The 11179-nt window shown below is 42.3% G+C and overlaps 1 protein-coding gene and 1 long non-coding RNA gene across 3 annotated transcripts; one reads left to right on the top strand and one right to left on the bottom strand.

Annotated features, from left to right (window-relative positions):
- LOC129842832 (uncharacterized) lies at positions 1–3119 on the bottom strand. The gene is made up of 2 exons (XR_008757693.1): positions 3031–3119; positions 1–1604 (listed from the first exon to the last, which is right to left on the bottom strand). It is a non-coding gene; the product is annotated as an uncharacterized LOC129842832 (long non-coding RNA).
- On the top strand, positions 2826–10989 carry LOC129842831 (cysteine protease atg4da-like). Of its 2 annotated transcripts, none has more exons than XM_055911504.1 (11): positions 2826–2976; positions 5082–5391; positions 5720–5803; positions 5952–6125; positions 6573–6933; positions 7435–7499; positions 7792–7949; positions 8064–8142; positions 8243–8319; positions 8488–8607; positions 9921–10989. In XM_055911504.1, the coding sequence occupies exons 2-11, from the start codon at positions 5130–5132 to the stop codon at positions 10119–10121; spliced, it is 1581 nt and encodes a 526-aa protein (XP_055767479.1). In that variant the 5' UTR covers positions 2826–2976; positions 5082–5129; the 3' UTR covers positions 10122–10989. The 2 variants fall into 2 exon arrangements, with proteins under 2 accessions (XP_055767479.1, XP_055767478.1); XM_055911503.1 differs by lacking the exon at positions 2826–2976 and adding an exon at positions 3221–3309.
- Positions 10990–11179: the final 190 nt, after the last annotated feature.

The following is an 11179-nucleotide window of genomic DNA, read 5'->3' as shown; positions in this document are numbered from 1 at the left end:
TTTTGAATAATAAACTCTTGTTTATTTGTATGTGAGGTTTTTTGCAGGCATATTTTACTCAAAACTTTGCATGGAGGAATTCCGTGGTATATAGAGATCTGTTTTATATGTTAACGATGGCAGAAAATGCACATCCTAATCATGATTATGATGACTTGTTTGAAATGCACTTTATATTTTCAAGCGTTTTTTTCTTCATTTCTAAGTGTTTGTTTTGGTCTGTATTGCTACAGTTGTGTATTATCTGGGCGAAAATAAAATCTAAACTGTACTTAACCAAATATGCAATTATATTTATTCGCAATGGCCACCAACGATTAATATATCTCATTCACCTCATTTGAAAATGTTATGTAGACAAAGGGCAAGCATGGTGACATTCTACCTTTCTCTTGTTGTTTGTCATTTCGGTGTTTCTTATTTACATTGTACATGTTGGTCCGTTAGCTAGCAGATGCTCTTATCAAGAGTTACTTACAGTCAGTATAGTCAACTAAGGTAGATACAGCAATCACATATTACAGTCATTGCGGGTATTTCCTCAATAAACCAGATATCAGCTAAATCAGTGCTAGTAAGAAAGGACAAATGGGAGTGTTAGTGCCAGAAAGACAAGTACAACAGTCTAATACTAGACACGGGACGGGGAGAATGTGTAATAAAATTCAGAGAATTTATCCAAACTTGAACTTCTGCCACCGTCATTTTCTTGTGCATGCCGATAAGAAATACAGGTGTGGAGCTCATAAGGTCAGCCTATGATCTGCACAACCTGACTCCAGATGGTCAATGTTCAACAGCAAAAGGTTACAGAAACATTTTTATATTCTACAACCTTTGTTTTACACAAAACACCTTGTGTGAATGTATTAAAATGACTTAAGTCTAGTGTAACCTAATATGCATTCATAACTACATTATGTCCATCATAAAAAATATATATAATTATATGCAGATCAACGAGGCTAAATGTAAGATACTAGACAACAGAGACCTTTGGTAGTAGTAGTAGTGGTTAATCATAATAAAATGTGAATGCACAATGCATGTGAAAATTTCACTGGTAGAGTATCTGTAGCCAACACCCATGGGCGTCAGATGCTTTACATGACGTTAGTGTAAAATATTATCCTATGAAATGCGCGCTATGCCTTTAAATATATATATATATATTTTGATATGATAAATCATACATTTTTATTACAAATTTACAGCACATCGAGAAACAGTAAACACAGAATTGTTGTATTACAAAACAGATGACAGAAAAAGTGTATACATTTGTCTCACTGCCCCCACTCTCTGATCATCGGTAGTCTCTCTGATCACACTGATCGATCTTTTATCTCTCCAGATAAGACGAAAGACAGAATATCCACAGAGGGCATTCCCAGGCTCCATCACCACTGGCGGAAGCAGCCCCAGGCACTCCACCTGTCGCCTGTACTCATCCATCGCCTCCTCTGGTCGAGAGCCTCCAGAGATGCAGGGTGGCTCAGGCTTCCTGCGACGAGGACCATCTCCCCAAGAGCTGCTGGTCTAGTTGGGGAGGATCCATGGTCTTAAGGAGGTCCTCACAGCCTAGAGCAGCAGGAGTTGATTGGCTAAAAGACAGGAAGCAGAGGAGAGTCGTGGCACATAGAGCGAACATGGCTTCAGTGTCTAGGTCTCACTATATCTATGCACCAGTATATCAATCAATAAATGAAATGTATTTATCAAGCTCTTTTTACATCAGCCGATGTCACAAAGTGCTATACAGAGACCCAGCCTAAAACCCCAAACCGCATGCAATGTGGATGTATATCTATCTACTGTGGGTCTATCTATATCTATAGTATCTACAATATGTATCACTATATCTATGTTATAAATTTATATTTCTCAATATAGCTATCTTATATATTTCTATGTCTACAGTATCTATCTATTGTATGTCTGTCTATGTGTCACTGATGTGTCTGTCTGTATCGAACACTGGGGCTTAGCTAGAGGGGTCCAGTCTTATACACGTAGCTCTGCTGTCATGCTATGGCACAATGTTCTTCAATATCAGAAAGCTCCCTGTTGCAACAGAGTGCCAGTAAAATTGCAATTTTCCCTGGCAAATACAGGATTGCGAAATAAAAACAAGACTTTTTTGGTGTATCTATGTTTTGTGCACACGTATTAAAAAATATTGACAAAAAAGAACAATTCAATATAAAAGTCAGGCAAGATCCCACATTACACACACCACTGTACGCACACATTTAAATAAATAATATAAATCAAATAAAGGAGATGAGAGATCGCAATTTAATTATACATTAACAATATTTAATGTACAAATACTTTGTTTTGTAACTTAAGGGAATTCAAAAGGCTTGAAATCTGGGGGTCATTAAAAAAAGTAATTTATGAATATATAATTTACTCATAAATATCATAACATTAACAATGAATTCGAGTTTCTTATCTATGTATTTTTTGCTCAGGGTAAAGTTATGTAGAGATTTAGCTAGGTTTTTTTTTTTTTAGCTAGTTCAGAAAACAAGATCATCCCAGAGTTCAACAATTATGACTGAACGATATTTAGACAGCAGGCTTTTGGTAGTTTGCACGATTAGTCACATGACATGCTCAGAGGAGCATGCCAAGGATAAGCAGTACAGGTTAATCATAATAAAATGCATTAACTCATTTCATTCACACAGTTACACTAGGTCTATACACCCCATAGACGCCAGCTTATTTACATAATATAACGAACGTCAATGTGTAAAATATTAGCCAATAAAACGAGCGCTATGATTTATTGTTAGGATTTAAATCAATATATTTGCTCGTATCAGTAGGTTGACCAATCATGTTGTTAGTACAGCCTGCCAGGAAGTATCTAGAGCCCTCCTTGTTGTATGTTGTCAACCCGCTGATCCTGCAAGCTAACTAGCGCAGACGTAGAACAACTAGCTAGCATGCGAAGTAAATCGATGGGTGAGCTATAATTCGACTGAGTTTAACGTTACTCGTTGGATGTAGAATAATTACTTTCAATCGCTGACATTGGCTGTGGTTGTCCTGGAGTCGTCAAGAAAGGCGAGACATTAACGCGTTAGCCTGTTTTCTACAAAGTTGCTAACCAGATGCGTTGACAGCTAGCTAGCTACTGTAGCTTGGCAGCTAACTATCCGTATTGAGTTACCACAGCAAAGCTACGTAGTACGTGGTCTCAACCCTGCACTTCCGAGCCGTCGCCGTCCTATCAAGCAATTTTAGGTTTTTACTTCTTTAAAGACCTGTCATGTCAATGACACTCTTCACAAAGTGGTAAGGTTATGATCTTGGCTATGTTGTGTTGGATGAGGTTTAGCTAGTAACTAGCCGGCTAACTAGCTAGGTAAGTTAGTAGTTAAGCCAATATCATATAATTAAGCCAGCCTGTAGCCCCTTAATAGGTGTAACTAGCTGCCATGTTAGAGCTAGTGATTTTTAAGAAACGTGACAGCTTGGTTACTTCTTTAAATAACAGGATGGTTATCATAGCTAATAGGTAGGCTACAGTGTAGAAAATGCTAGTTAGTTAGCTACATCTTTTGACCATCCGCTACCAAGGCTTCTCACTGTCACCCCCAGCTGTTTGTTGTCACACACCAATCACATGATGGCTATCCTATTGTGGTTTCCCAGAAAGGACAGAAATTCCTCATTAGGTTAAATAAACTATTTCCAGTTTCAGTACAGAGTAGGAAGTGAAGTCACTTGTTCTACATTCCAGTGTTACCGTGTCTGTTACTGTGTAACATTTGTTCTCTTGTCACTCAGGCACATCATCCTGTGATGACTCTAAACTAAGTGATACCCACAGCTTTTTTCAACTATACTAAACAAAAATATAAAACGCAACATGTAAAGTTTTAGTCCTATGTTTCATGAGATGAAATAAAAGATCTCAGACATTTTCCATATGCGCTAAAAGCTTATTTTTCTCAAATTTTGTGCACAAATTAGTTTACATCCATGTTAGTGACCTTTTCTCCTTTGCCAAGATAATCCATCCACCTGACAGATGTGGCATATCAAGAAGCTGATTACATTTTACATTTTAGTCATTTTAGCAGACGCTCTTATCCAGAGCTCTTATCCAGAGCGACTTACAAAATTGGAAAGTTCATACATATTCATCCTGGTCCCCCCGTGGGGAATGAACCCACAACCCTGGCGTTGCAAGCGCCATGCTCTACCAACTGATTAAATGGCATACAAAGCCACAGGTGCACCTTGTGCTGGGGACAATAAAAGGCCACTCTAAAATGTGCAGATTTGTCACACAACACAATACCACAGATGTCTCAAGTTAAGGGAGTGTGCAATTGGCATGCTGACTGCAAGAATGTCCACAACAGCTGTTGCCAAATAATTGAATGTTAATTTCTCTACCATAAGCCGCCTCCAAAGTTGTTTTAGAAAATTTGGCAGTACATCCGATCGACCTTACAACCGCAGACCACGTGTAACTAAGCCAGCCCAGCATATCTGTATTCCCAGTCATGTGAAATCCATAGATTTGGGCCTAATGAATTTATTTCAATTGAAGGATTTCCTTCTGTGAACTAACTCAGTAAAATTTGAGAAATTGTAGCATTTTGCATTTAATTTTGTTCAGCGCAGTTTCACTCGGGGAAGGAGGGAGAAGTGGTTTACTTTGAAACTGACTGTGACTAATATTGTTTTTCCCAATAGCATTCACTAGCCTAACCACTGCGACAGCTGCTCTGGTCTGCATAATAATAGCAAAGTCATAATTTTTTTTTAAATCCCTGCCACTTTCAGATCCACTTTCTTGTGAATCTGCATGAAATGAGAGAAAATCGTCCTCACATCAGTCATTGTTCAGACGCACAACTAGCTTAACCTCTCTGTCTTTCAATGTTAATGTTTAAACTTCATCTTAGTGCTGCGCAGACAAAAGGAGAGCGACACATAAAGCCCTTACTCCATAACTAATCAAATTACACATGCAGGCACTGTCGTAAACATTGATTTTCTATATCTCTTCCCCACCCCACCCCCCTCTCTCTCTCATCCCTCTCTTCCGTCAGGTCCCTATTGCTATGAGGATCTGCAGAGCCCAGCTGTAAGCCTGAACCATGAACTCTGTGTCTCCCAGTGCAGTTCAGTATGTGGGGGGAGTAGGAGTGGTGTGTCAGGATGACACCCTCCAGAGAGAGGAGACCAGGAGGTCTCAGCAGCCCCAGCTGGTGGACCCTGGCGGAGGAAGTAGCTTTGGGAACCGGCAGGGTACTGATGTCGGTGGGGGTGGAACCAGAGAGGCCACCACCGCTGGAGAGCCAGACGAGGTGGACAAACTCAAGACCAAACTGATGTCGGCGTGGAATAATGTCAAATACGGTCAGTTGGTGGATTCAGTTGAACTTTTTTCCATAAGACGGATAGTTCTGTATAGCTGTTTAATGAGCAACAAACATAACTTCCAGTGTTTCCATAGTCAGTTTTAACAATGGCTTTATTTTCTTAAGAAATAGCAACAAGGGGGATTTTATAGTCTTTGTTCTTTCTGTGTGAATAATCTTTGTTAGGTTTTTTTTTTTAGCTTTGTATGAGACTTCTGTTATGTGTAATAGCCCTCCCGAAGTCAACTTCCCCCTTCCTCACCCAGTCATCAAGACATAAAGAGTCCCCTCTAAAAAGGTCCATTCTGTTTCTTTTTCCCCTTTAGGCTGGTCGGTCAAGTCGAAGACCACATTCAACAAGAGCTCTCCGGTGACTGTAATGGGCCACTCCTATCTGCTCAATAGTGAAGGTAGCTAACCTCCAACAACCCCACAAGTCTTCAAAAGACTTCCTGGTAAAATAAATGATGCTCTCTGCTCCATACCCAGTGAGAAAAACTGGTTAGAAAGATGTATTCTAACCAGTTCTGCTCACTTGGTATCTCTCTCCCCTTCCAGACGAGGTGGAGCGGTTCAGACGGGCGTTCGTGTCTCGGCTGTGGCTGACCTACCGTAGGGAGTTCCCCCAGCTGGAGGGCTCCACCTTGACTACAGACTGTGGCTGGGGCTGCATGCTGCGGAGCGGACAGATGCTGCTGGCCCAGGGGCTACTGCTACATCTGCTGCCACGAGGTGAGACAACTCATAGAGTTAGAAAGAGGGCTCTAAATGGGTAGAGATACAACGATGGGTCCTCTTCCTAACTCTGAGACAACTGCACCAACTCTGGCCCAATCACAAATGGACCCCTATGCACATACAATTGTGGAGATCTGAGAGGATTTGTTTGGTATAAGCAATATGATCGGTGAAACTTACCCCTAGCAGGGTGGAGCTATTAACATATTGCATACACCTGTCAGATCCTCTCAGATCTCCACCAGTGCATAGGGCGTAGGGGTCCATTTGGGATGGGGCCCCTGCCTGTCTCTCTCACTCTTGTTTCTCTTTCTGCCACATCTCTCTTCAACGGTTTCTCTCTCTCTGTTTCCTGGTCTGTCTCCCCTCTCTCTCCTCCCTATGTCTCCTCCTTCCACCTCCCCATCGATCACTACTAACTGTCTGTATTGTGTTGTCTAGACTGGTCGTGGCCAGATGCCCAGCAGTTTGCCGACGTGGACTTTGAGGCTCTGAGACCCCGCTCCCCGTCCCGCGCTGGGGGTGTACCTATCCCCTCCTTCGGCTACTCCTCCTCGCGGACCCCCACCACGCCCCAGAAGACCTCCATGCCAGGGGGCACGGCTCTCAACCATACCCAGAAGAAGAGGCCAGAGTCGGGCAGGGACAGGCAGGCTGAGCCCCTCCACCGGAGGGTTGTGGCCTGGTTTGGGGATGAGCCCCCGGCCCCGTTTGGGGTGCACCAGCTGGTAGAGTTGGGGAAGAGCTCAGGGAAGAAGGCGGGGGACTGGTACGGCCCCTCAGTGGTGGCACACATACTACGGTGAGGGGCCCTCCATGGGGTGTGGTCAAGATAATGATGCTGTCAGAGCATCAGCCATAGAAGTAGAATCTATAGAACATACCTCATTCAAGTCAGTGATGGCATCAGCATGCATTTGATTTCTATACTTAGATTTGATAGATGTCTGTAATGCCATAGTGCATCAGAATGATCTCCAGCAGACATGTTTACGGATGCACTTTTATTGCGTAGATGTTTTGGTTGCTATTATATGTTTTAAGAAGGCTCGGTGGTATGCCTGACTGCATGTTGACGTTTACCAGGGTTGGAGTCAATTACATTACAATTCCACTCAATTCAGGAAGTAAACTGAAATTCCAGTTTTCAATGTTGTTCAATGAGGAACATTTGGAATTAGAATCAACATTTGGTTTACTTTCTGAATTGAAATGGAATTGAACCCAACCCTGATATTTACTTCATGCCCAGTAGCATCAGTATGTTGTGACATTCAACATGAGCTGTATGTTTGTTTTCCAGAAAAGCAGTTGCCAAGACTTCTGAGGTTCACAACCTGGCTGTATATGTAGCGCAGGACTGTACCGGTGAGTGTGACTTTACACTGTGCACTTCCTACTGGGTGGTTGGTTGGTGTTGTTGGTTAGTGTTGTCATTTGTCGAATTCACCAGGTATTGTATGTTTGGTCCATCTCAAATGTTCTCGTCATAAGTGATGTTTTTGTCATTGGTCTTCTGAATGTAGCTGAACTATGTGTCTCATTTCTGTATCACAATTCAATTACAAAATGGGGAGGGCAAAAACTACATTTCAGAATGTGGGGGGGGGACATGTCCCTAGTGAAACTTAGGCCCATAGTGTCATTGTGTTTCTTTCAGTGTACAAAAAGGACGTGGTGCATCTGTGTGACCAGTCGTTGAACCAGAGTATATCAGATCCTGAGCCCAGTGGTCCAGGCTGGAAGTCTGTCATCATACTGGTTCCAGTCCGACTAGGAGGAGACTCTCTCAACCCCTCCTACATCGAGTGTGTCAGGGTGTGTACACGCATGTACACACACACGTTCATAACCTAACCTTAGTCACAAAGCTTGTTTTTCTCCATGGTTGATGTCGCTCTAACATGAATATGGATTTCTTTGTGTCTTAAGAACATTCTCAGGTTAGAATGCTGTATCGGAATCATCGGCGGCAAACCCAAGCATTCGCTGTTCTTTATCGGCTGCCAAGGTAAGAACTGCACTCTACTTCCTGGTTCAGTTGCTTCTGATTGGACAGTGGGCTGTCATTTAACCTAACCTAGCCTTCTTCCTATTTCCTGTCCAATCAGACGAGCAGCTGCTGTATCTGGACCCTCACTACTGTCAGGCCGTGGTGGATGTCACTCAAGACAACTTCCCACTGGAGGTTTATATCACTCTTCTCTCTCCTTTGCCGCTCCGTCTGTCTTTGGACTTTGTCTGTCTGTGCTATCACCCAGATAAGCATGTTTTGACTGGATCAAAGTAGGTCATTTCAGATGTGTACCTTGTATGTAATGCTCCCCCTCCCCCTCTCTCCTCCCCACCTCCCCAGTCGTTCCACTGTAGCTCGCCCAGGAAGATGCCCTTCAGTCGCATGGACCCCAGCTGTACTATAGGCTTCTACGCCAAGAACAAGAAGGACTTTGAGTCTCTGTGTTCTGCCGTCTGTGTGGTGAGCTCAGCCTCTTGGCTTCATTTCAAGTTTCTTACTCATGTATACATTCATCACTTATGCATCATTTTAAACATCAGTTATGCATCACATATAGATCATTTATAGATCTTAACATCATTTATAGATCTCTAACTTTGGCACTGATATGATTTATAGATGCATGAGTTGGAGCAACGCAACTTAGATGGCTTATTCGTCACTTCTAGACATGTTACACGTCTCTTACGCATCAGTGATACATCACTTATACATCTGTTACTGTATACATCACTTATACATCTGTTACTGTATACATCTGTTACTGTATTCATCACTTATACAGAACCAGTCAAAAGTTGACACCTACTCATTCCAAGTTTTTTCTTTATTTTGACTATTTTCTATGTTGCTGGATAGTAGTGAAGACATCAAAACTATGAAATAACACGTATGGAATCATTTAGCAACCAAAAAAGTGTTAAACAAATCAAAATATATTTCAGATTGTTCAAAGTAGCCACCCTTTGCCTTGATGATAGCTTTGCACACTCTTGGCATTCTCTCAACAGCTTCATGGGGTAGTCACCTGGAATGCATTTCAATTAACAGGTGTGCCTCTTTCCTCCTTAATGCGTTTGAGCCAATCAGTTGTGTTGTGGCAAGGTAGGGGTGATATATAGAAGATAGCCCTATTTGGTAAAAGACCAAGTCCATATTATGTCAAGAACAGCTCAAATAAGCAAAGAGAAATGACAGTCCATCATTACTTTAAGACATGAAGGTCAGTCAATCTGAAAAATGTTAAGATCTTTGACAGTTTCTTAAAGTTCAGTCGAAAAAACAATCAAGTGCTATGATGAAACTGGCTCTCACGAGGACCGCCACAGGAAAGGAAGACCCAGAGTTACCTCTGCTGCAGAGGATAAGTTCATTAGAGTTAACTGCACCTCAGATTGCAGCCCAAATAAATGCTTCACAGAGTTCAAGTAACAGACGCATCTCAACATCAACTGTTCAGAGGAGGCTGCGTGTATCAGGGCTTCATGGTCGAATTGCTGCAAAGAAACTACTACTAAAGGACACCAATAATAAGAAGAGACTTGCTTGGGCAATGTAGAAAATAGCAAAAATAATGGAAATAATGGTGTGTCCAAACTTTTGACTGATTACACCAACTGTTTACATTAGTTACACTAACTGTTACTGTATATATCACTTATGCATCAGTTGCTCTGTTACTGTATACATCACTTACATAAAGCTCTTATCTTATTCTGGGGGACTTTAATAAGTGACCAATTCAACACTTTCATATCCCCCCCCCACCCCAGGCCCTATCGTCGCCCAACGAGAAGTACCCCATCTTTACCTTCGTGGAGGGCCAGGCCCAGGACTATGGACTGGTGGGCTACAGCTCCTCCCATCCTCACTCTGACACCTCCCCCACCCCTGGCCCCACCCACATGCTGCCCCAAGGCAAGCTCAGCAGGAGCAACAACACAGGCAGCTCTGACGACTTTGTCTTCCTGTGAGTACTGGTTTGTGTTCCTGAGGAACGAAATGTAAGCAAACGGGGAAAGACTGACTTAGAATTTTGGGATGGATTCCATTTCCCTGTTTTTATAGAGCTCAAAGTGGGTATATGCTTTCTGCTATATCACAAACTCTGGCTTTTGTGTCCGTCATATTCGAGGCGAGGCTTCAACTGAATCTCGCTGTCGGTCTGTCTCTGTCTGGGCAGAAACAGGTCTTAGAAACTAACGCTAGGCATTACTAAATTGGACTGTTGCCCCATCCCAAATGGACCCCTAAGCCCTATACACGTATGGAGATCTGAGAGGATCTGACAGGTGTTAGTAATATAAACTAGGCTAGGTGTAAGCTTCACCATATTGCTTATACCAGTCAAATCTGCTCAGATCTCCAAGGCCGTAGGGATTTGGGATGGGGCCTCTGACTTCATTTTGGGACTAATAACAACTGGAGACACGGAGCCTGTTTGATACATGCTACATGACAGGGGTCACTAGTAGTGGAAGACAAGGTACTCAGCCCTCTTCTCTCTGACTTGTATTATAATACTGCTGTACACTTTTTACATTAATTTCTGTTTTGTAAGAGCTATTAAGTGTGTGTGTGTGAAATGATTTGTGTGTGAACTGAAGCTGTTGGTGTGTTGAGTTGCTGTTATGTTCACATTCCTCTACTGTACTCTCTTATATTCCCTATGCCATCTTAATTCAGTGTCATGGCTATAGTACTACATTCATACTACATGGCTATAGTACTACATGGCTATATAAATTTCAGTGCAGCATTCCAACCCTCTCTTTAGTTGTGCCGTCCTTTGACACACCATTCAGGCAACAGTAAATGACCTGGGCTGGGCTCCCTACCTAACCTCGCTCACTGTTTTCTATATACCTGGGTTCAAATAGTATTTCTTTTTTTTTCTTTTTTTACCAAAAGGCACTGAGTTGATTTAACTTGCCTGGAGTGCCAGATGGGCAACGTTTGCATTTTTGTGACTATTCTTTTTGCCCTAGCAAGCTCAGAAAACACCAGGCAAGCTCAGAAAACCAATACTAAT

The sequence above is a fragment of the Salvelinus fontinalis genome, unplaced genomic scaffold (assembly GCF_029448725.1).
Source record: "Salvelinus fontinalis isolate EN_2023a unplaced genomic scaffold, ASM2944872v1 scaffold_0070, whole genome shotgun sequence".
In the NCBI taxonomy this organism is placed as follows: Eukaryota; Metazoa; Chordata; class Actinopteri; order Salmoniformes; family Salmonidae; genus Salvelinus; species Salvelinus fontinalis.
Note: the sequence above shows the minus strand (reverse complement) of the source record. Positions and strands in the feature narration are given on the sequence as shown.